The following is a 27,286-nucleotide window of genomic DNA, read 5'->3' on the forward strand; positions in this document are numbered from 1 at the left end:
TGAAAGAGGGAAACATGACGCATATCTGGTGGGAATGCGAGCAGATAAGGCCTCTATGGTCTAATGTCCAACGACTTTTGCACAAGATAACAAAAAACCCAGACCCTATCACACCGTCTCTGTCACTCTTACTCCTATTCCCATCTCACTGGGGTAAGGAAACTAAACAAATAGCTTCCATCATTATCCTAGCAGCGAGGCTCCTATTGGCCCAATATTGGAAAAAGCCATTGTGCCCCTCCCGAAAGGAGCTAAAGTCAAAAATTTACCAATTCTATAGGTATGAAGTTCTCGCCTCAGACTCACATGTCAAAACTGACAAAATAGTTCAGTTGTGGAAGCCTTGGCTCCCACTGCTGGGTCAGTGAATCCGATAGGTCAATCAAGAGTTCACCTGACGAAGCATAGGATTAACGATGGGCTGGACATGGGACTGGTTGTCTATTTACAGGAATGTTTATTGCTTAAACCTTTATTGTATCTGTATTACATTACATAATGCCTGTTATCGAAGAAAATGCTATATCGGTCTTGTCGACCTCTCACCCCCCCCTTCCCTACCCCCCCTTTTTTTATTCTGTACCCCCCTCCCCCCTTTTTCTTATTTGTATAAAAATAAAAACTTTAAATGTGAAAAAAAATATTAAATAATTCTAAACTATTATTTAAAAATATTTAATAATTTGAAAAGTGTATCCAAAGTATTAAATCAAGGCCCAAGTATAAGGAAAAAACATGATGTAAGTGGCAAGTTACAGCTACAAACAGTGAAATATCTTTGCAGTTTGCAGCCATAAAATTGCCAAAAATGTTGGGAAAAAAACATTTCTGGGATCCTTCAGACCCAAGCATGTAATAATAAAGCGGACCTCCTCTCTCCTGCTTTATTAAACTAAAATAATAGAAAAAGTAATGTAATTATACGTTATCATGGAAGTCTTGGAGGAAAGAGATACAGTGAGGGAAAAAAGTATTTGATCCCCTGCTGATTTTGAACGTTTGTCCATTGACAAATAAATTATCAATCTATAATTTTAATGGTAGGTGTATTTTAACAGTGAGAGACAAAATAACAAAAAAAAAAAATCCTGAAAAGCGCATGTCAAAAAAGTTATAAATTGATTTGCATGTCAATGAGGGAAACAAGTATTTGATCCCCTATCAATCAGCAAGATTTCTGGCTCCCAGGTGTCTTTTATACAGGTAATGAGCTGAGATTAGGAGCACTCTCTTAACCCCTTAAGGACCGGCCTGTTTTTGCGATGTTGTACGTTAAGGACCAGAGCGGTTTCAACACTTTTGTGGTGTTTCTCTGTAATTTTCCGCTCTCTCATTTACTGTTTCCATACAAATTATATATTGTTTTTTTCAGGACAAGAAGGGCTTTCTTTACATACTATTATTTCTATCATGTCATATATTTTACTTTAAAAAAAATAATAAAATATGGTGAAAAATTGAAAAAAAAAAGTTTTTTTACTTTTACTTGAAAAATCGTTTACTTATCTACAAAAGCTAATGAAAAAAACGATTCAAAATTTTGTCCAGAGTTTAAAAACACCCAGTGTTCACATGCTTTTTTTTTGTGCAAGTTATAGGGCTATAAGTACAAGTAGGAAATTGCTGTTTCAAAATACATATTTTTATAATGTATCAATAGTGACATTGTAACACTATTATCTGTCATAAATCTCTGAATCACACCCCACATGTACATATTTTTTTTTTTAAATAGACAACCCAGGGTATTTAATATGGGGTATGTCCAGTCTTTTTTAGTAGCCACTTAGTCACAAACACTGGCCAAAGTTAGCATTTATATTTTTGTGCGTGTTAAAAATGCAAGATACACTAACTTTGGCCAGTGTTTGTGACTAAGTGGCTACTAAAAAAGGCTGAACATACCCCATTTGCAATACCTTGGGTTGTCTTCTTTTGCAAATGGTGTGCCATCATGGGGGTAATTCTCATTCCTGGGCTACCATACGCTCTCAAATGCAACATAAACAATCTGACAAATTTCAATGAAAAAAGAAAAAGTTAAATCAAGCCTTATATTTGACCCTGTAACTTTCAAAAACACTATAAAACCTCTACATGTGGGGTACTGTTATACTCGGGAGAATTCGCTGAACACAAATATTAGTTTTTCAGAACAGTAAAACGTATCACAGCAATAATATCATCAGTTAAAGTGCCGTTTGTATGTGAAAAATGCAAAAAAACTTCACTTTCACTGACAATATCATCGCTGTGATATGTTTTACTGTTTTGAAAGACTAATGTTTGTGTTCAGTGAAGTCTCCCAAGTAAAACAGTGTGGCGAAACCAACCTCGCCACTGGGCCCTGGAGAAGCCTGTTTGCTAGCCTCCTACCTACTGACTATGGCCCCTGGGTTATTTGGGGCATATTGTACTGTATATTGCTGCTACTGGCCCTTTTAACAGCATCTATGGACACATTGGGACTTTTGGGACTACTGTCCCTTTAAGACTGTGAAGCATATTCTAGTGTGCTGCCTGTAATATTATATATGTATTTATATATGTGTTAAGTTTATCCTGGGTGATTTGTATGCAGCATTCATCTGATTGTTCGGTAGAATCACTCCATTCAGTATATTGAGTGAAACTACCGAACAACCAGACCACCCAGGAATGAGTGTGCCTCCAATTACCGTTTGCAACAATGTGGTCTGTGTCCTCTGGGTGGCCGCCATTCGGGAGCCGAACACGTGGCGGCGGCCATCTTAAACTACCGAACAGCGGTGTTTTGCCGTCGAGTGTCTGGAACTGAAATCGGACACTCGCCGTTCGGTAGAAAGAAACTCACGAACTAGGGGATTCATGCGAATCCCCCTTAGTCTCTATAACACCAGTAATTCGTCTGTTTCATTCCCTTTTCTGTGACCGACCGCAGGGCCAAAATGCATGGAACTGTTTTCGGATACTTTACCCATGCGGTCGGTCAAATCTTTGGAACCCCATATCTCCCGAACCGTTCATCCGAATGACTTGAATTTTGAATATGTTGTCCCCCTGAATAAGGGCTATAGGATTTAAAGGTGTACCCCCTGGTTTTGGGGTACATCCAGAACTTGGCTGAAAAGGTGTACCGGATAATTGGGTTTAATGTTATCTGAGGGGAGGGGATGTGTGGGCTGAACCATGTATGTGATTGGGTATTTTATGCCTCCCCCTGGGTGTGGACTGTATGTGTATTATTGTAATAAAAGCCAGGCTGGATGAGCCAGTCCAGAGTTCCTGTTTTACCCTCAAAGTGAAGTGTTGTCTCATTATTGGGCGAAGGTTTTATTGCATGCTGTTCCAGTTGACTGCTAGGAGTGTAAGCCTATTCGTATGGTTCCTATTCAACGGTCTACAGCATTCATATGCTAGAGAGGATTCCTATGCTTCTCTGATTCGGTGATTGTGGTGTCTGCCAGAGTGCTTGGAGTCCTCAGGAAGCGCTAAGAGCATCCATTAACGGAGGTACCAAGTCGGGGTGCCAGGTGATCCGTTACAAACAGTACCCCCATGTACAGGTTTTAGGGTGTCATAGAAAGTTACAGGGTTTAACACAGTGCTAGCAAATTAAATTATCTGGACTTCAGCCTGGGTTGTCAGGCAGCTCCCTCAAATTGCAACCGATAAAATTACTTAATTATGTAAAAATATTACATAAATATGCAAATAGAATTTAAATATATATAAATATAAAAATGCACTTAGTATGACATTATATATATTATATATATATATAGATATAATACAGAGGGCTTGAGAACAGGTCTGCAAGGAGGCACACCTGGTTCCAGTCCTATTACCCTAATGGAAATTACTAAGTAAAGGTAATTGTCATATAGTGCCTAATTTACATAAGCATAGAAAATAAAAAAACTTTATTGTCCAATATTGGATAAACACATCTAAATATCCCAGACACCAAAAAAAGTGAAAAAATAATAATCTTGAAAAAAGGAGATGATGGTAAGTATAAAAATAGGATCAACTGCTGGAGCTAATGTGTACAAAGTGTACTAATTACAAAATAGCCAGGTAGTGATACTGATGAAGTGGAAACAGTATCTGAAGGGAGATATACAGTGTATATATAGGTAGATGTAATAAGGTAGCCCTAGTCGTACTGGCCAAGTGGCAACAGAATGGGTATATCTTATAGCTAGTCAAGCTCAAAGTAATGTAAATCTGTCTGTGTGGCTCTAAGTACAGCAGGATCAAATAGGTGTCTGGCTTGTCAGAGAGTATCTGGGAGGTCCACAGCAGACCCCAGATAAAATAGAATCATGATCGGGAAAACTGACAGTAGATAACATAAAAGATTAGATTGCTTCTCCCCTATTATGATAGTCTCTGACAGCACCTAAATGTAGGTAACTGAGCGCACAGTTCTACCCTGATAAAATTCAGGGCATCAGTATCAAAGAGTAAAAAACAAAACCGACTTGAATAAACCTATATAGTGTAAAGTATATAAAATCTAAAGTAGATATTTAGTAGATAACCCCCAAAAAACAGGTTCTAGGCTTCATTGGCAGATAAGGGATAGCATCCAGTATACTACTGCAGATCCCCAAATGGACTCTTAAGATAGATAGTGCACTAATAAATCTCTGGGTCACAGGATAGATTATTCGGTACTTTGCTGGAAGAGTCCCTGGGAAAAAGAGCTCACTAGAATGGATAGAGCAACTGAATGCTTATCATATTTGTAGTGTCTGGTATTGCTCAGGTATGCTGTGCTAAGCTTAAGGAGTAGTTAACAACTGAACAACTGAGTGCTTATCATGCTTGTAGTATCCGGTATCGCTCAGGTATGCTGTGCTTCAACTGGAGGAGTAATGAACTGCCTATCAAGGGCTAGATAAACCCATATCTGAGCAAGACCCAGAACCCTAGGCTAAAAGTAGCTGCAGAGCGGTCTAAATCTAAAAACCCACAGAAATGTGGAGTCTACCTCAACGCGTTTCGGCGCTAGGATGCGCCTTTGTCAAGAGTTCTCATATTTTTTTTTTTACACTGATTGATTTTATTTTACTTTTTTTTATTTTACAGATGCAGGGAGACTGCCTGTCAGCACAGACAGTCCCCCTGCAGGCAGATATACAGGCACCTATTGCAGCCACGTGATCCAGCGATCACTTGGCCGCAGGGTCCTGAACTGCCGTAGGGTGACTGTCTGTCAGACAGGCAGTCCCCCTGGACCGGGATGGATGTTGATTGCCACCGGGGGAACGACGGCGATCAGGTAAGTACCCCCATACCGTTATGATGGTTCAGGACCGTCATCGGTGCTCAAGGGGATGTTTCCGAAGACGGTCCTGAACCTTCATCGGTCGTCAAGGGGTTAAAGGGAGTGCTTCTAATCACAGCTTGTTACCTATATAAAAGACATCTGTCCACAGAAGCAATCAATCAATCAGATCCCAAACTCTCCACCATAGCCAAGACCAAAGAGCTGTCCAAGGATGTCAGGGACAAGATTGTAGACCTTGTAGACTGGAATGGGCTACAAGACAATCGCCAAGCAGCTTGGTGAGAAGGTGACAACAGTTGGTGCGATTATTCGCAAATGCAAGAAACACAAAATAACTGTCAGTCTCCCTTGGTCTGGTGCTCCATGCAAAATCTCACCTTGTGGAGTTTCAATGATCATGAAAATGGTGAGGAATCAGCCCAGAACTACACTGGAGTGTATTGTTAATTATTTCAAGGCAGCTGGGACCATAGCCACCAATAAAATAATTGGTAACACACTACACCGTGAAGGCATGACTAAAATCCTGCAGTGCCCGCAAGGCCCCCCTGCTCAAGAAAGCACATGAACAGGCCCGTCTGAAGTTTGCCAATGAACATCTGAATGATTCAGAGGAGAACTGGCTGAAAGTGTTGTGGTCAGATGAGACCAAAATCCAGCTCTTTGGTATGAACTCAACTCGTTTTGGAGGAGAAGGAATCCTGCCTATGACCCCAAGAACACCACCCACACCGTCAAACATGGAGGTGGAAACATTATGTTTTGGGAGGGGGGAGAGGGGGTTGCTGCCAAGGGAAAGGACAACTGCACTGCATCAAAGGGATGATGGGCGGTGCCATGTACCGCCAAATCTTGGGTGAGAACCTCCTTCTCACAGCCAGGGCATTGAAAATGGGTCGTGGATTGGTATTCCAGCATGACAATGACCCAAAACACACAGTCAAGGCAACAAAACAGTGGCACAAGAAGAAGCACATTAAGGACCTGGAGTGGCCTAGCCAGTCTCCAGACCTTAATCCAATAGAAAATCTATGGAGGGAGCTGAAGGTTCGAGTTGCCAAACATCAGCCTCGAAACCTTAATAACTTGGAAAGGATCTGCAAAGAGTAGGACAAAATCCCTACTGAGATGTGTGCAAACCTGGTGGACAACTACAAGAAACGCCTGACCTCTGTGATTGCCAAGAAGGGTTTTGCCACAAGTACTAAGTACATTAAAATTATAAACTAATAATTTCTTTGTCAGTATGCAAACATTCAAAATCAGCAGGGGATCAAATAAGTTTTTCCCGAACTGTATGACAAAGGCAACAGAGCATGGCCGAAATGTTGTCCTTGTATCTTGGTATTTCAAATAAAGTCTGCACTCTGCACTAATTAAAGTAGAGTGCCTGGATTGTATGTATCTATCAACAGCAATTCATGTTATCACAACTTTTTAATCTTGTACCTTTATTGTTTTATTGCTATTTGTTTTTTCCATGGTTTATTCTGTTGGGTTGTGTGTGCTTTATTTTTTTTTTTCACATTTAGTTTGGGATATATTGGTTCTCTTTGGTCACATTTTTATGGATGAAAAAAAATCTTTGAGCAACACCTTGCTAGATAAGTTTACAAATTTGTTTTGTTTTAACAGTTTATTATTTTATCAGCCCCACCTTTCCTAATATTTATTAAAAGGAGGAGGTAAGATAGATAGTTCTTCGGGGTGGTAATTATTTGAGGTTGATGTAGAGCCCTTCCCTCTTAGAGGACTCCACACTTTTCTTCTTATTATTTTAGTTTAATTAAACAGGTTGGAAAGGCCATTGTATCTCGAGTTATAGGCTGGGATCTCACAAACCATGGACATGTTTGTGGTTATTGCAGGAACATTTTACAGTTTTATATGAACTGTATGATTTATGCCAGAAAATATTACTGTTTTAAAAGTGTATCTAATGGCAACTAGTAATGTATTGGTGTCACTGGTTCTATGCATTTCTATGGGATGAGTTACACCTGCTAGTAAATATTAGAATCGTGTAACTTTACAGATTTTTTGGCCTGATACCAACTAGTAAATCGAGATACTATGGTCTGCTATGAGCTACTGTTGTGGGGAGAACATTAACAATTATTATCAATTTAAACATGACGAAAATACGAGGACACTGTGCATTGAGAAAGGGGCAATCTGAAATGTTGATATGTTCTGTGTCGTTTAATAAAATACTTTTAGCACTTTTTGTAAACCTGTGAATCTGTTGAATCAGCCTTGGTTTTTTAAATTTTATTGAGAAGAGACAGATACTTTTTCTTCCCACCTTTTTCTTAATACTTTGTTACAATGAAGAAATAATTGTTGCCTTTTAAATTAAAGAAATCACAGCAATATGATCTCTACATTTTAATTTAATAGATTGTAAATAGAGACATGTTCATACAAAATTGTGCTATACTTCAAGTTTCTATGCCAAGAACCGTTTTGTCATCATTCTTCATCAGTGAATACAGTAATGTCGCAGAACATTTTTATCTTTTGATGCATACTTTAGTTGTAATTTTGTATAGTAAATCCCAGTGCTAAGAATACATAACAATGTATATATAGTACACTTCCCTTTTACAACCTTTGTTATTACTGACAAATAAAAGGCAGGAAATATATACATTTTGTTATTAACAGTATTTTATTTTTTTGACTTCTTCCTGTGTGTCAACGCATCTTTCAATAGACAAAAATTAAAAAAAAACCACTAAATTTTATTGCAATAGATGTTCCTTCAAAGAAAAGAATATTTGTTCAAGGTAGTAGGAATAATTAGTACTTCTTCCAGCTTCTAAATTACTTTCATTTGACCTTTTGTTTTTCATTATCTAAAACCATTTATGATAAACTCATTCTCATTTCAAAGGATTATAATTTAATCATCATCTCCAGAGAAAATTTAATCTTCTAGATTTTTTACAAACAATGCATAAAATATTTTTTTAACTCCAATTTCCCCACATTTTATCCCATTGAAATACATCACTGATATCCTTTAGGTATATCTGGCTAACGTCTTCAGTAACCATAATACATTTTTAATAAATGGCTATGGTGGGCTTAAAAAAGTGGAATCTTTGGGATTCAAAATACTTTTAGTTTTTTTTTGTTTATTTTTTAGTTACCGGTATTTGTTTTTCTGCACACAGAGAGAACTTGATTTTACATTTTTGGATAAGATTTTGAAATGAGTCAAGCCTGTTAGATATATCTGTTGTTGTCACTATTAAAGCCTATGGGAATTTTTGTAGATAAATAATTTGGAAAGATTTCAAACAGATTTGAATCATTTGAAGAGCTTATAAAAAGATTAAATTGAGGCTGTAGTGGGAAGTATATTTAGAAATGAATTTAAATTACAAAATTTGTTATCCATCCTTGTTACAAACAATTTGAGGAGATGTTTTGTCCAGCTTACTATTTATCATTTAGATCTGGCAGATATCGAAATAATGAAGATAATCAGAATGCTGGTTCCTTGAAATGAGTAGCATGTCCAAGTGTTTCAGAAAAGAGAGCTTCATCAGGTAAAATTCTTCCCCAAATAGTAAATTCTTTACAGCTTCTTCTGTGGGATTCTTTCATAAGTGATTATTATTGTTACTAATAATGATATTTGAAAAGTAGTTCCCAGTTATTGAAATTTAGTTGATATGCTAGTTATGCATGGTCATACATTTTACAGGATCTCAATACATTGTTTACTTTTTTGCTGCCAGGACTACACACACCATTTATGGTTTGCATTTGAATGCTTCTTACACATCTTAACATGTTCAGATTTTCTTTAATCACTGTTATGTTTTTTGACGGTTTTTTTTTTTTTTGCATCTTATAACTCACACATCTTTGGCTTTATAAATGAGTGCCTTCTAATGTATGTACCTCTAGTTATTCATGCTTTCTGTTTGGTGTTAATGTTTTCTGTGATTTTTGGTTTTGTGTGTCCCAGGCTGCATTCACTTGCGATCTTTATACTTCTGCATACTCATTGGAAGTTCTATCACTGCGTATATCTGTGTCATTTGGGACAGATTCTGTTTTTTTCTTATTTGTTACTTTCTAACGAATAGATTACTACAAGATTACTACTATACTACAGTGGTTGTGACATAAAGCTACTCAAACTCGTCTGGGCTCAGACACAGACATTTTCATACCAGATATAGAAGTTGTGTTCTTACAATATCTTGCTGAAAAATCAGTTTCATTTTCTCAATAAGTTAATTAGAGCCATTCCCCACCCCAGTAACACAACAAATAACGTAGACACATTTGTAACAAGAAAACAAAATTTATTAATTTTTAAAAGACAAGACACAATTTTGTTTTGAAAAACAACACAAGAAAGCTAGCCTGAGTTCAAGTCTGAAATATTCAGAAAAATCCTACTAATATCTTTAGTATGTTCCAGTCATTTTTTTTAAACAACACACTAAAAGTTAATATATATTTTTATAATTATAAAAGTTCCCCAGTTATTGTACAGTACACAATACAAATTGCCCACAAACTATCATTTAGCTCCTGCCAATTTGGAGAGGACATTATATACTAAAAGATTTAGCATTTCTCACAAAAATCACATCAGGAAATACGTATTTACAAAACCCAATACATTGTACAAAAAAAAGAAAGAAAACAAGAAAATCATCACATGGTATTCTCCAATAAGTCTTAAATAAAATGCTTATTCAACTGTAATCCAAAAACTGGAAAAGAACATTACATTATCACACACATACAATCGCTACTGAAGAAAAGTAAAAGCTGGTTACCTTACGTTTGTAAAGTATTATTTCCATATGCCAAAAAAAACAAAACTAAAATATCTCACTGTTACTATGCTTCTGTGTTTGTGGACTGTGTTAATGTCCTCTGCTACTTACCAAGTGAAGAAAAAAATGGCACTTAAAAGAAAAAAAAAACTTAACAAAACAGAAGAACATGATATTATGGAGTTTCTAGGGTAAGAAAGCCCTGAGGAGTCTCGGATGAATGGCATGGAATATTGTGTAGGTAGATACCATGGACAGCTGAGTACAGGCACTAACTGTTCAGGGTGTTTTCTCATTTACTTCTACCATGAAGGCACTCAGTGTTATCTCTTTCTCAGGTGAATTAAAGCATTGGCTTCAGTGCCGGTGCCAGGCAAGATATCAACACATCAATGGTTCCTCAGCCTTCAGAGGGACCAAGATCAGATTAGCCAATTTTAAGCAGAATGCATTTTAATTTAAGGCATACGCATTCTGAAAGACACATCATTCTTCATAAATTTAATACAGTCATTTTCATGCACCAGATGACCTGTTGTCAATGATCTAGAGTTGTTCAAAATGTATTAATCCTCTAGATAGGTTCCCCTGAGTGCTTGTGGTAACATCCAGGTGCCCCACATGTGTGTGTGCGTATGATATAAGCCTGATTAATTGGGTAGAAGTTATAGTCAACTGATACTTGGCTATAAGAAAAATAATAATTTTATCTGTATTTTTTTCTACGTAGGCATTAAGAAAACTTGTGGGGTATAAACTATTAAAGTTTGTTGAGCTACACCAAGATTTTTTCGATTTAATGGCTGTGCCAATATTTGTTCTTTTTTTAAAGTTTATTTAAGAAATCTAGAAAAACATCAAGTATTGCCCATGGCATCTTTAGGTAGCGAAGAAGCAGAAGGGCCATTCTCTGTGCCATGCTAATGTCTCATCCTTGTGAACTTGAGCATGTTAGCTCCATGGGGACACTGGGATGGACAATTTAGACTTCTTTTGTCAGTAGTTTTGAACTCAGGGCTTTCATTCCCAAGATTTTAAACGCCAGTGTTAAAATAAGGCAAGTTGCACATTACATAAATAAACCATTTAAGAATCAAACAGAACAAAACTAAACCAGGCAGTCACTTTGCAAGTGGCTTTTACTACGAAAAATAGGTAAACTATACTCATTTCTATACTGGCACGTACACCCACTAGCAGCAATGATCAAGGCATGCAAACTGAGAAGCATTTACAGTAAATCATTGTGAAGATCAACATAATAAATCATCAAAACTACAACCCTTTGAGTATCGTACAGCTGTATGAAACGAAGCGTGAAGTAGTGTAGAGAGCAGCCTTGGGGATCTAACCAAGACCTAGTACTATGAAGACTACAGAGTGAAACTTTTAATGGAGTCAGTGAGGCTAATGCAATCTATGCAATGCATCCTGCATTGTTTATTTAGATAAGGTCTAAATGTCTGCATAAACTGTAAACAGTCTGTCTTTGGATGGCTCTGTCTTAGTCCTATGTGTTTTGGTTACAGTCGATGTTACTTTGAGCCGTACTCTGCTATCCATACTGTATTCAAGGCTATCTCTGTATCAATATGTGAATTTTATTTTTTTGTTCTAAGAACATATAGCACATGTACTATAGACAACAGTGCTCTATTTCACAGATATCTAATAATTCCAATGCATACATGAAGGGTGGTGATACAAAAAAAAATTTCAGTAGATTTACAGAAGACACCAACATAACTTTACTAAGTGCCTGAAAATGAAATAAACTGAAAAGATCCTATGAAATAAGTCTGTTATCACAGCACTTAAAATTGTGCTGTGCAGACAAGGCTGTCCTGTGGTTATTTTCATTTACAACACTTAATAGGCCTGCATAAAGTCCAAAGATATGTATAAGAAAGAAAAACCATGAAAAAAACACAGAAAATTCTCTATTTAGGCATCATATTTAGTAAATGAAAATAAATGTCTGATAATGAAATGGGCATAGATAAAATAAACATGCTACTAGGTCAGTGGTTCTTACTCTCTACATAGGAACATGGGGGGCCACTGCTATTTCTGTATGTCCCCAGTGATAGGAACAATGGAAACCCCTGTGTCACTGCAAAGAGTTCATTAAAAGTGTTTTGCAGGATTACAGCTATATATACTTTATTACAATGGTACAATGGCTCACTGAACTCATTGCCAAGATAATTTAGGTCTCTGTCAAGAAAATGTTAAGAACCACTGTACTATTTGAACATATTTTGCATGGAGAGAAAATTAACTGTGTACTTGACACGATTACTCATAAAAATATTAATGGCTCTAGAGTATAACAAAAAAAATGGATTTTGTACCAATCTGTACTGCATATCTGTGTGGATAAATGATTGCATTACACAGTATACTCAGTAGTTGCATCTTCTGCAGCCTATGAGCCTAAATGAAAGGCTTTGAATGTTTGTAAATGGGGCTATATATAGTCCAACATATGTTTACCTGTCTACCATCACTCTATAGATCATACTAATCCTGAATTTTACAATGCTCAAAGGGTTACGCAGAGGTGTTCTAGTACTACTACACAATTATGTTTCTATTCCAGTTTTTTTTTTTTTTTGTCTTTTTATACTTAAAATATTTAGTGCAGGTGTTTGGAATCTCACTTGTCATATATTTTGAAAGAAATTGAATGGATTTTTGGGTGTTTTTATTTTTTAGTTTTTTTAAATATATACTTAACCCTTACAGAACAGGGAGGTGCTATTCAGCACAAATGGCAAGTCTCTTTAGAAATAGAAAAACTGCAAAGTTACTTCATGATTGGATTACAACAGAAGGTAAAATTGTGTTTTCAGTATTGCAGTTAAATTATGATATACAGTGTCATAAAAGCAGTGCCCAACACAATGCATTTCTAAGACATTTGTTAAAAAATATCTGTTACTGAGTTAGCTCAGCTGACTAATAAACCATCTGATGGGCCTGCTTCAACCTCAGGGCTGCATGTTTGAGTCTAGAAAGGGTTAAACCAGCCTATCCAATAGAAATCTGAGAGCACTGCAAATCGCATTGGAGGTAATGCTCTAATAAAAGAACATAATATTCGTATTTGGTGAATGAAAAGTGTAAAACACAAAGAAAGTTGGCTGTAAAACTCTCTCGTATAACATGTCTAAGTGTCAACACAACCTGATACTTAAAACTCTATTTTTTGATTATGTTTTATGTTTTGTGTGCTTTTGCACAGTAAAACGATTAGTGGATTACAACCGGTTTACTGTTGTTTAGGTAGATTTTTACCTCCTCTAAGTCAGTGGTTCCCAAACCAGTCCTCACGACCCAACAACAGTCAGTTGTTGGGTCGTACTTCCATTAATTGAATTGGATTAAAAAACGGGAAATACATGAATTCTGGACTGTTGGTGGGCCATGAGGACTGATTTAGGAACCACTGCTTTAGATGGATTTTAAGCTATGAGACATTTTAAAGTGTTCTTTGCAAATTTTGCTTTTAAAGGCAGACATGAGGAGAAAACAAAAAATAAGGTTTAGCACTAAAAAGTACTGGTGTGGGGAGATGAGGAGCAAAGCATAAGTATAGAGCAGACAACAGCAATCCAGTGAATATGGGAGCAATGTTCTCCTACAGCAAGTATCCCCATTTAAGCAAAATAAATAAATAAATTAACAAACAAATTAAAGGTGATACGGGAAATGTTGAGCAATAAAAAAAATGTCTACGCAGGATTATAGCCATTGTTAAAAAGCTTCATGCAATGTTGTCATTAATACAAATGAAGATAATATTCTTTAAGAAAGTATCAGTTAATTAGCAACATTCAAGTAGGCCATGCAATGAGAAAAAATAAAAAGTCCCATAACATTAAAAAGAAGGAAAAAAAACACAAGACAAACAAAGCGTGGCTTATTTAATTCCAACTAGCCAAGCAAATGGCCACTGGTTCATACCAGAGTTGACGCAAAGTATGAATACAAACTATATTAAATACAAATAAGAATTTTCCCTTTTAGTATATTTGGATGTTTTATACCAAAATTATAGCCCAGTATCTTGAGCCTTTAAAACATTGAAGCATAGAATTTGACAGAAGTTTTTTTTTTTTTAAGTTCTCCCAATATATTTCAAGATCTGGTTACTTTGACATGTATTTTTGATTAAAACAAATAATTGTAAATTTAAAATGTGGTTTTATTATAAGTTTAATCAACTCATCTTCTACTATATTCAAGTGATTTAACAGTGCATGGACTGCAATCCCATCTGAAATTAAGCCAAATGTGATGTTAATTATTTTTGGCTCAAAAAGCACATTTTCTATATTTAGGTTTGTTTTTTAAGTTTAGTTAACTTTTTATTATTCTGCTTTCAAGCATGGACCTAATTAATACATCAGCCCAGTAATAAAATATGCTGTATTCTTACACTTCCTGCTTAACATGAAATCACAGCCCAACCAAAACATAAAAATCTAAATTAAATCACTGATGAAGATAAATAGAGGAGAGGCTCATCACTCAATATGCCATTGATATAATTGAAATCTCATAAATGATCTATAGAGTGTATGCTCTTCAATACTCACATGCAAAGAGGAAACTAATCAGTAAAACTTAATCCCCTCCACAAATTAACTAGTAATTGCATTTAGGCCTAATATATGTTTGAAAAATAACTGAACATTCTGTTTCAACTGGAGAGGAGTTATTTATATGACCGGATGACTTTCCCATCTTGTTGTGTGCTAGGAATTTAAAATGGATAAACAAAGGATACTTCTCTGTACAATTGTACAGACTGGATTAAAATGTATGAATGGGACACTGTGATTTAATTTTGATACACCATATGCTCTAACAAAGCCACATCGAGATGGCAGACAACTGTATTACCCTTGAGTAATTAAAATAATGTTGCACTTTTGCACAAACTTTTAAACGTCATCTTGAAGAAGTTTTTTAAAATTATTATTACAGAAAAACCTATTATGTATTCCTTGCAATAGGATTAACAAAATACATTTGTTTTGTTCACATATGTTTACTAGGGTGGCCATTTGCAATATTTATGTATTTTAGTAATAATTGATCCATATGCCCCTCTTTCTTTTCAACATTAAAGGGACACTAGTCACCAGAACCACTACAGCTTAAGTCCTTGCATGGTTTTTTATGTAAACACTGCCTTTTTAGACAAAAGGCAGTGTTTACATTGCTGCTTAGTAACACCTTTAGTGGCAGTCACTCAGACAGCTACTAGAGATGTTTCCTAGTTCGTGATGCACAGTGTGCAGCACTGGCATTCAGCTTTTCTATGCTTCGAGTTTAAAAACCTTTTTAAAGTGATATGAGGGGGGATGGGGACGTTTAATATTATAGTGTCAGGAATGCGTTTTTGTTCTTGACACTATAGTTTTCCTTTACTTGCAAAGAATCCACCTTTTTCAAATGAGTCAATGTATTGTTCCAGTACTCTTTGGGATTTATTCACTGAGCTCAGCTATTTTTTTTTCCAAATTAAGCCATTTTGACCTATTTTATTTACTTATTTTTGGTTTCCAGGTCATAACTAGATTAAGTAAGTTTCCCCCCCCCCCCATTATTTTACTGCTGAGACACAGCTAAGTAAGGCATTGCCTCCTGCCCCAAACCACACCTTGCCAGATATCTGCGTGAATGTGTAAAATGTGTGTGTGTTTATGCATATATGTGATTATATATGTGTTTTCTATATATATATATATATATATGTATCAATGTACATGTGATGTGTGATCGAGAGTACATGCAACATATGTGATTACAAATGTGGTGTGTTTGTATGACTCTATATTTGATTTGCGTTATATTACTGTAATGTGTTTTAGTGGCGATATGGGAGACTGCCTACTTACATGTAATATGTTCAGTCTATGAGCCTTACATAAATATGCAGTCATACATGCACACACATTGGAATGAAATCTACACTCATATTAAATTGCAGTGTAAGTGTGAATGCAGGTTATATTGCATACTCAATCTTTAGGTGAGCCACATGAGGAAACAGGGAAAGCAACTGGCTTACAATGAAAAAAAATGAGGGAGTCCAAACATATCGACAAAAATATCACTGACTAGATCCCAATATAAAATCTATAATCATTCAGTGGTTTATTGTTTTTGTTTATATTCTACATGTTAAAAAAAATATTTATGAGAATAAGAAATAGCTACAGCCATGCAATTATTTTTTTAAGGACATGTCATTGCCTCCCATGGATCACATGATTAATTATTATTTTTTTTTTTAATGACAGATTTGTGCTCAGATCTTGTTTCTCATCAAAGGCCAGAGAAAATGTATATGTATTAGTTTTTTAAAAATCTTTTTTTATTTTTTTGTGACTCACCAAAATGACAGTTATCGCTATCTCTTGAACTAAACCAAACATGATTCACTTTAGATCCTTATTAATGATGTATTATGTTTGCATTGCTTTGTGCATGGACAAACCATGTGGCGAAGGCTTATATAGGCTGCCGTACTCTGGCTCCTAACGCGTTCCATGCTCCCACTGAAAGGCTGCAAATATTATGACCCATCTAACAGTTGCTCTGGATAGCAATTTTACTGACATAATAGCACGTTTCTGTTTTGTCTACTGACTGCAACTTGAATCCAGCAATATGTACAGGGCACTCATGTTGTTTTGGCTAAGACTTGGCCGATTCAGTTTCCTAACTCTGCAGCTAGCCCTTGGGCTATCAGGACTATGCTCACAATTCCAAAATACTACTGTTTGTACTAAAGCGAAAATCACTGAGATACAAAATGGGGGAACGGGTGCGACTATTTAGCAACAAGTATTACCAGTACAAAAATTAGGACTCTTCCCACTTTATGGGGTTTTTAAAAACAACAGGCACACCTTGCAGAGAAATGTTAACAGGAACAAAGAAAAACTACTACAGCTTAGCTTCAGCTCTGTTTAAGGCACCATGAAATACGCGAGGTACAGTGATCCCTGATGTACATTCTTAAATGGCAATGCTCTGTCTAGCCACCTGTTCAAATCCTACACGAAATGGGGATAAGTTCCAGTGAGGTGTGCCAGCTACACTGCCTAAAATGTATTACACATATCTTAGTAATTTCACACACTTTAATCTAAATCACATTAATGCTGCAGTCTATGATGCCGGGGCTAAAATAGTAGAGAACTACATCCAATACAGCCTCCTTTATGACCGTCAAGGTAAAGCTCTGTGACTTAGAACTCTTTACCCATAATTCACTTAAAGAAAAAAAACGTTCCGACTATTAGTAATTTAAGGAGTATAACACTCTCCATTGTTTACACCCTCTATGAAAAGAAATTACCAGATGACACAATACTTCTAGTATGTAAACACTTCATAATTAGCTGTGAAGTAAACTCAATGGTTCACATTAAATATACATACAAAAAAAAATTTCAGTGCTGCTATTTTATGAGACAAATGTATCTCTAAAAATCTAGGCTTTGTTATGAAACAGTGTTTGCATGATGTTCCTTTTTGCATTTTGCCAACAATTGTTAAAAAAAAAAACTCCTGAAAACAGGAAGTATAAAAAAAGTTTTGTTTTTTTTTAATCTTTTTTTTTTAATATATATAGCTAAGAAAGCTAGCTTTCTCCAAGAATTTAAAATGGAGAAATTGTGGCAGAGGGCATCTCGTCCTTCAATTTTACTCAACAGGCGAGTCTAGAAATAGATATTGATAAACCCTAGTAACAGCAATATATAAGGTTAAATAACCTAAAAGAAAGCTGAATTGAATGACATCCTCAAACTATTTAAATATTTTAACATCGGTATCAAGAAAGACTGACCTAAGAACCAGATAATAGTTCTTTATCTCAAATACTATGCAGGTTGCTACATTCCTTGCATTCTATAAATTATATTTTCATATATATATATGAATCTATATATATATTTATATATAATAGCAGCAGAATGAACTACTGTTATGAAATAAAGGGTTTCTGGAATAGAAGGGACACAACCTCCTAAAATCGGTCCCTTCTAATCCAGAAACAAATGTTTCTTTAACCCCGTCTTCCCTGAGTTTTATTTTTGTTTGTTTGAAGTCTGGACACAGACATTTGGTTATCATCATGTAACTTTTACCCATTTTCCCCAACCCAGATTAATCTTGCTGTCTTGATAACCTCATGTTGTTATGCACTGGTCGCAAGCCATTCCACTAAGGTAGCCCTCAGGGGCGAAGAGGTTAAAGATTAAGGTCTTGTTAAAAGTTATTTTTTTATTTGTATTTGTATTTTTTTGTTTGTTTCTTTATCTTTTGCATTTATACCTATTTATATCAGATCCATTAACAGCACACAGCATCTGTGCAATGGTGCTTACTGAGGATTCAGTAGTATTACAACGGAGAGATGTAGGGGAAACGCTTAGAGATATTGAGTGCAACAGTGGGTTTGAGGTGATATGCTGGTAAAAAGCATTTCATGATCCAAGTTCAGAATGTTTAGGTTGGACTCCATAGTTTACAAACGTTATTTTTAAATTGATGGACACAATTAACGGAAGGTGCTTGCATTGTTGACTTAAGACAATAGCATGCTTTTCACTTGTATCACAGCTCACAACTTTAGCTTACTGCATTACACTATGCAGCTCATGATATTGATTAATAGAACATAGGAGAAACAGCTTGTATACTCCTTTGAACTACATAACAATAGCCAAAACACTTACCCTAAAACATATAAATATCTTACATAGCGTCTGATACATTAAGGGCGATTCCCTTGTAGCCTTTCACGCTTCTGTTTCCACATAAATTTCTCCAGAGTACATGGTCAACATTGTAAAGGATTTTTTTTTTTTAAATACTTAAAAACACATATCAAAGTTAAGAATAAAATAGCAAATGAAAATAAAAAGGGGGCAACCCTATAAGGACAATAGCAATTTAGGACCTGGCAAACCATATATTTTTTTTTTATAATACACAAAGAATATATTAAAAACTGAATAAAAATAATAACAAAAAAAGGCTTTGCCAGAACAACCTGGGTTTGTTTTGTACACTGTGAGAGGGTGGAGGAAATTGGGCTTGGGGCAAGGTTGACAAAAAGATAAAGGTCAAAAAAGTAATGTTTGAAAAGAGCCGACCATCGGACTGTCGTAATCTTAAGCCCATCATACAAATATTTATACACCTCTGTTCTGAGAGCTTTTTCATCCACTAGACTGCAGTATAGGTATTCCCAGTAGAACTGCACTGCCTAATGGTCTGAGTGCTTGAGACAATGTGCTCGCTGTGCAGTTGGTTCAGGACCAGACTTTGTTGTACACTTCCCTCCAGTGATGGCTGCATGCAGCCCACCTGAAATGCTTGGTTTAGCTCTGTTTTTTCTCTCTTTGCTGGAGGCTCTCCAGAATCGTCAAGCTCCTCATCCATTTCACTGTCCACATCGCTGCCCTCATCTGCACAAACAAACAACCATGAAACTAGCACAAAGAGAAAGGAGGAGAGTGTAAGAGAGACAGACAAGTTTTTCATCGTCAACCAGCAATATGCACCACAATGATAATAGACTGCAGTTAACATTACAGCTCAAGGTTCTCATGCAACATAACCCATACTTTAAATCACATATAACATGGCATCACCGATAGTTCAAGCCGTGATTTGTCATAAGTGCGATGATTATGGCTTACAGCTCATGAAAACCCCAAATACACAATCTCAGTAAATTAGAATATTACATGCAATCAATGAAACAAGGAGTGTACATAGAACAATATCAGACCTCTGAAAAGTATAAGAATGCATATGGACTCAGTACTTGGTTTGGGCCCCTTTTGCAGCAATTACTGCCTCAATGCTGGCCAATCAAGCACAGTAATCCCACGGTGATTGAACCAGGCTTTGGTTATAAAGCTCGTCTGCAGAGGGAAGCATGAAGTGCTCCAAAATCTCCTAGCAGACGGCTGCGTTGACCCTGGACCTAATGAAGCACAATGGACCAACACCAGCAGATGACATGGAAACTTCACACTGGACTTCAAGCATCTTACAGTGTGTGCCTCTCCATTCTTCCTCCAGACTCTGGGTCCTTGGTTTCCAAAAGAGATGCAAAAGTTGCTCTCATCAGAAAAGAGGACATTGGACCACTGAGCAACAGACCAGGTCTGTTTTTCTTTAGCCCTGGTAAGACGCTTCTGTTGTTTAGGAGCGGCTTGACAAGAGGAATACGACATCTGAAGCCCATGTTCACGATCCGTCTGTGTGTGGTGGCTCTTGATGCACTGACTCCAGCCTCAGTCCACTCCTTGTGAAAGTCCCCAAAACTTTTGAATGGCCTTTTCCTGACAATCCTCTCCAGGCTGCGGTCATCCCTGCTGCTTGTGCACCTCTTTCTTCCACACTTTTCCCTTCCACATACCTTTCTATTAATGTGCTTTGATACAGCACTTTGGCAACATCCAACTTCCTTCACAATTACTTTTTGAGGCTTTCCCTCCTTATGGAGGGTGTCAATGATGGTTTTCTGCACAATTGCCAGGTCAGCAGTCTTCCCCAGGATTGTGATTCCTACTGAACCAGACTGAGAGACCATTTAAAGGCTCAGAAACCCTTTGCAGGTGTTATGGCTTACTTAGCTTATTAGCATGGGACACTGTGAGCCTAGAATATTGCAACTTTTCACAGTATTCTAATTTACTGAGATTGTGGATTTGGGGTTTTCATGAGCTGTAAGCCATAATCATCGCACCTATGACAAATCACGGCTTGAACTATATTGCTTTGCATGTAATGCGTCTATCTCATATATTAGTTTCCCCTTTTACGTTGCTATACTGAAATAAATTAACTTTTGCACGATATTCTAATTTTTCGAGTATCACCTGTATTCTTTAGGAGTTATTGTTTTTAGCTGACTGTCTAAAGCAAATCTTCATCAGTGACAGTTGTTTAAACAAAACACAAAGGGTATACAATGTACATACACATTTCTCAGAAATATAGAAATTATTAGAGAATTGTTGTTGTATAAAATATTAGTGTATTCATTTACCAAGTTTCATCACTCTATAAAGAAAATAAATATATATAGCACGCTGGGCATCATCTGGGCTCTACTTAATGTAACATTCTCCGCCTTGTAGTCCATGGTGTGGAGACAGAGGAGAGACCACTCACCAGGCATTTACTGTTTTATGGGAAGTCCCAGGGCACCCCCATGTTTTTCTATTTTGTTATTTAAATGGACAGACCCATTCTGTTCTCAGTGACAGAGCCTCTTATTAAATGCTCAGAACGTATAATTTACTTTAATTTTTAGGGTTACAAGGGAGAGCAGTGCATGTCACTGCATTTGTGTGGTATAGCTTCTCTAGTGAGAAATGCCTGGTCGGTGTGTAGTATTTTAACCAGTAAAAAGGATTTTTGAAACTGCAACACCACGTATTGAATAGCAGATGGCGGCATTGTTTCTATGATTTTATATTGAACACTTGTGGTCTAGCCAGAACTCTCTACCAGTTGGCACTTCAGGCATAGGGACACATGCGATGTTCTGCTGAGCAGGGAGCGTCCATATTTTAATGTCACTTACAAAAGTCACTCATTGCTTATAACAGCTGGTCACTCTTTAATACTCTTTAATACTCCCAGGCTCCACTACACTTAAACACAGTTAGGGTTACTCACTAATGTGAGAAATTGTCAGGAGTTAGTTAATTTAAGGTATAGGACACAATAGCTTAAATGGAAGCAAAGCTGGCTTAGAGAATTTTTACAGTTTTGCACTTAGATTTGAAATTCACTTCCCAACAATCCTCCCGTTAGTGAGAACTGCCAGGTATTCAAAGTAATTTCATTTAGACCTTGATTTAATATTTTTGGATAAGCTTTTCAAATGATTTAACATTTTATTTAGTATGTTGACGAATATATTATTATTTTAATATTCTGATCTTTTGTGGCACATTGATTTATATTTTTAATATTTTGAATGTTTATCAAAAAAATAAGAAATCATTTGAAAAGCTTATTCAAAAACATTAAAATGTCAAAATAGATGAAATGAAAAAACATTTCTCCAAGTCAGTTATGCTTTCAGTTGGCTACTTTGAACTTAAATTTGAAACTCGCTTTAAGCTACCAACAATTATCCCTTTACTGGAACGTGTAGTTTTAAAGCAGTTGAGGATCTGCCTTTAACTTCCCCTGCTTTAATACGTTCACAATTTTAAAGCCATGATCTGTCGTTTTTGCCCTCCAACATGTTACTTATTTTATATTCAATACAAATCATTATAAACATTAATTTGCAGGAGTGTCATACATGTTTTTAGGCATTCATAAAGTACATTTGTCAATTGATAATCATAGTGATAACATAACACTTGTCACATTCTCTTATTTGAAGACATTTCATAGTGTGCTCTTATACCGTAAGAAAATATATCCAGTATCAATCATTATTCACTAGTAAACACAAACTAGCTTCCCTGAGTGGCATTCAAAATGCAGGTCAGTGATGTACATGGTACATGGCCTTACGTCTAATTCTGTATTTATTTCCATTGATTGTGTTATCCTCTCACTAGTCTTTGTAAAATATTATGGATGAGCTTATAATATATGAAATACAGCATAGAACATGAATAATGAATAAACATAATTGTCAACTAGATAACTATTTACTGCCTCTAAAACTACTGGTGTCCACGATTAAACATAACTCTTGACCTCTGAAGAGTTATGATGCCGAATTTTTGAAATCTTCCTTCACAATGGTATGGCATTCGGGGATATAACTGAGGCTGCGTATAGAAGTGGATATCACAACTGCTTAGAAGAACACTCCAAGCACAGTGAGCACTAACACGCAATATTGTGGTTATGGTGCTTTAAGTGTTCCTTTAAAACTCAGGCTGTAATTGCTTTCAGTCGAATGAATTAGCATAATAAAATAAATTAATTAAACTATAGGAATAATTACCTTTTTCCATATTTCCAGGAGATGCATCATTTAAGTCACCAAACTAGGAAAAAGAGAAAAAACGAATTTCAGATTACAGTACTCTAAACTATGCTTAATCTGTAGACACTTTAAGGTTAAAATACACAGTCCTGGGATCCAGTTACACCCAGACAACCCAAAGTCATACAATTGCTACTAATAGTTGGGACTGTACATAAACCATTAATATGCATTTATTTCTTATTCCTACATATTGCTATTCAACAAATCTTGAAAAATAATATTTTGAATTTCATAAAATATAATTTTCAAATATTTTGGGCTTGTTTACATTTTATATTTGTTCTGTCAAGAAAAATTAAACTACAAGTGAACATATTCCTCTTTTTCAACCTATGTATTGCAATGTAAGGCAGATGCAGATTTTATTCTTCTACAGAAAATTTCAACTCAATTTCATGATATACTTTGCTAACACTTGTTGCGTTAGTTAAACTTTTTTCAAATGTTTTCACATTTTTCACACTAAATGTTGAAAGAGTGAACTAAGGTGGCACAGGATGTCAAATTTTAACCTTCTTACAAGTACCATAGTAACGGATGATTCTAACCAAGTAACTTAATAACAGATTATTCCAGCCAAATATCAAATATATCAAACTTATATCCAACAATTATTCCTAATAGGAACTATATTCTATTAAAAATATTAAAATATGAGCTCCGATCCAAAAGCTGACAAAATCTTAATTTTCAGGGCCATTTCCTGCTATACCGAGACCCCAGACATCAGACCCGCACATCTGACCACCATGGGACGTAAAACAAAAAAGCCCAAACAGGATCAACCTCACCTGGGGATGAACATCGGCAAAATGTGGCGCCAAGCACATGGCGCGAGCGGGCCCAAGATGGCCGCGCTGTCGGGTGGTTGCTCTGACTTCTCGGACGACCTGGCCTCGGAGGAGGAAGAGACACCCTCACTTACGCCGGCTAAACCCCCGCCGACAAAGCCAGACACATCCCCGGTCACACTATCGGCCTTAAAGGGCCTCCTTGCTGACCTACAGACCACCCTGCAAGCCGACATTGCCACGATCAGGGGAGGGCTGCAGGGACTAACAGGCCGAATCGACACGCTAGAAACTACCACTCACCAGGACTCCCAGTGTATACAGGTGCTGGAAAGAGCGGTGCAGGACCTCCAGCGGCAAAATCAGACCCACGAACGCCGCTTTGCAACCCAAGAAGACCTACGGCGGAGGAATAATTTGAAACTCCGGGGGGTGCCCGATGCTGTCTCCGAAGCGGAGCTGCCACACTTAGTGCAAAGAATGATGGGAGACCTACTACCACACAAGCAGGCAAAAGCAACACCCCTGGGCGGGCTTTTTCGTATACCCAAACCAGCCAGAGCCCCACCATTGGCATCAAGTGACCTAATAATCCAATTCAGGCACGGAACAGACAAGATGGCGATCCTGAAGGCAATCAGGAGTAAGCCAAACTATCGATTTGAAAATATGGCATTGGAATTTTACAGTGACTTGTCCGGCAGCACAATGGCCTGGCGGAGGTCACTCAAGCCCCTTACATCACTGCTCCAACAGCGCAACATAGGGTACCGCTGGCGACTGCCCCGCATGCTCCAGGTCATACATGGAGAGACCACACACCAAATCCAGGAACTACGAGACACAGGCACACTCCTGAGGGATTTAGGACTACCGCAGGACCTTTTATTAAAGCCTCAGCCACAACCTGAGCCCAGGTCCAAGCATACCTGGGACCCAAGCAAAATTGCCCTGTTTACACCACGACGAAACACAGTGGAACCGTATGCTACAGCGACCACATGAAGCCACGAGAGACTCCCTGACCGGGACCGATGGAGACCGAAATGGCCCCCAAGCTATTTCTCATTGTTAATTTAAGTTTTGTGTTTATCGTTTAGTTAGATTTGACAAGGCACTACACACTAGGAACTACATACCTACCATAGAAACAGGTTATACCCTTAACCTTTAACTGCAGTCTCTATTACTACAGTAATGTGGATGAACCTATCTTTCCTTGATAGTCAAACACTAATCTGTCACAAATAGCAAAAAATAGAATCAATTATAGATCTTATGTATTAGATGCAACAGACTCAGTAATAAAGTCCAATTTTGGTCTGTGCAAATTTCTTTATCCCAGGTATTCTCTTCGGTAGCAACACTCCACAATAGAGTTGAATATATGAAAAAAATATATGCAGAGAAAAAAATATAATTAGTAAAACTCTGTATTATTGTAATGCTTAAGAAGTAGTCAAAATTAATTTAAAAATAAAACTTGCTTTATTTAGCTCTTTGCTGAAATCAGTTTCTAAAAGTTCAAGTAAAAGGTTTTCATAAAATAATGACAGAAAAAACTTCATTGGCATATGTCTATCGGCTGATTTGCAAAGTGCATGTTAAGGCAGACCTTGTATTGCTCACGGCGTCCCGGATCAGCAGCTTGATGTTGCCTTGCTGGATACAATAGGTAAGTGTGCCCTAGATGCTGGCTTGCAGTGATCAGCCCTCAGTCCTTCCAGACGCGTTTCTCCGGCACAGCGGCTTTTTCAATGGATGTGGACTGTCGGGCAGTTGCCGCTTATATAGTAACGTATTTTCATCCAATTTTCACATATCGGTAAGCACACATTATTGGTTGTCTTACATACATTTTACATTTAATATTGTTACATTATCATGATACTGGCATGTATTTTCAAGTTCTCATTCTTAATCTTTAAGTATTATGTTACAATTATTGTTGCTGTTTGTAACCATAGTAACTCCCGCTGAATATCAGTTTTAAACGTAACTGTCATTTACTCAGATGCTTATTGCATTGATACATTTACGGAAGAAAAGTCAATTTTAATAATGTGTAACAGTTCACATAATATTTATACCTATCTAAGAGGGAAGTAATTAGATGGACAAATTGAAAAACTGATTTTAATACAGATAGTACTTATATATATTTCATCTAATACTGCAATAATTTTCATTTGCAGGGTAGAGTGCCTAAACTGCTAGTTCAAATTAGTACTGACTGGTACTATGTTAATATAGGACTTTCCCACTATCTTACCACATACATTTCTTAAAGGGACCTTGTCCTCATTTTAATATTTAATTAGGACATAGTGGGATAGAATGTTTTACCATATATATTTATTAAAGGGACCTTGTCTTCTTTTTGATGTTTAATTGGGACATTATAAGATAGGAATAAGCTGTCTCAATGGCAGTATTAAAACCTAGACATAAATGCAAAAAAATGTCCTACATAATTAGGCAGAGTGAGACTCTCAATATCGATAGTTGCGGATTTGAAATTCCTAAACTAGATAGTGGTGGCATAAATGTATAAAAAATATAAAATGAAAGTAAATGAGATATAAAGAATAATACATATACGAATAAAAATACCAATAAAGATAAAAATAGAAATAAATGAAAGAATAATAACTAAAAAATAAATAGAAATAATAATAAAAATAAAAATAAAAAATAAAAATAAAGATTAATAAAAATAAAAATAAGAATAAAATAGAGAATAAGAATATGGATATAATACCGCACACATTGGAGGGACCTATCCTACTCATTTACTTTATTGCGATTTTTCTTGTTATTGTGAAATATTTTGAAATCTTTTAGATTCTTTTTAAAGGAGCTTCCTAGTTAATTTTATAGCATTCTTCTATTTCTCAAATTGGTGTTATATACGAATTATTGGCTTGTTTTGAGATGATTCAACCTAGAAAGTGGCATAGTTCGAATTCTGCATTCAGACCATTTGGTTGCAGTGTATTTAAAGTATATATCCATTTCATTTCTTGTATTCCCAACTGCTTTATATGGTCTCCACCTCTCCAATGTTTTTTTACTCTACATATGGCTTTAAAATTCAGGAGACTCATATCTGCTCCGTGGTACTCTGCAAAATGGGCCGATACCGTATGTTGCATATACTTCTTCTTAATATTAAGCATATGCTCTCTTATTCTAATGTACAGTTGTCTTTTCGTCCTACCCACGTACTGGAGTCCACATGGGCATTCCAGTACGTAGATAACATGTGTACTTTGGCACGTAATAAAGTCCCGAATTCTAAATACTTCGTTATCATCTTTGGACTTTCTTTTTATAA

At 36.4% G+C, this 27,286-nt stretch overlaps 1 protein-coding gene across 1 annotated transcript in view; it reads right to left on the bottom strand.

Moving 5' to 3' along the window:
* Positions 1-19,159: 19,159 nt before the first annotated feature.
* RFX3 (regulatory factor X3) overlaps positions 19,160-27,286 on the bottom strand; it is a 291,801-nt gene continuing 283,674 nt past the window's right edge. Inside the window, exons 17-18 of the mRNA XM_063457210.1 lie at positions 23,114-23,156; positions 19,160-19,586 (exon numbers count right to left, since the gene is read on the bottom strand). Coding sequence (XP_063313280.1) covers positions 19,345-19,586; positions 23,114-23,156 — 285 coding nt within the window. The 3' untranslated portion in view covers positions 19,160-19,344. The remainder of the gene's footprint in view (positions 19,587-23,113; positions 23,157-27,286) is intronic.

This window comes from Pelobates fuscus, chromosome 5 (genome assembly GCF_036172605.1).
Source record: "Pelobates fuscus isolate aPelFus1 chromosome 5, aPelFus1.pri, whole genome shotgun sequence".
NCBI lineage: Eukaryota > Metazoa > Chordata > Amphibia > Anura > Pelobatidae > Pelobates > Pelobates fuscus.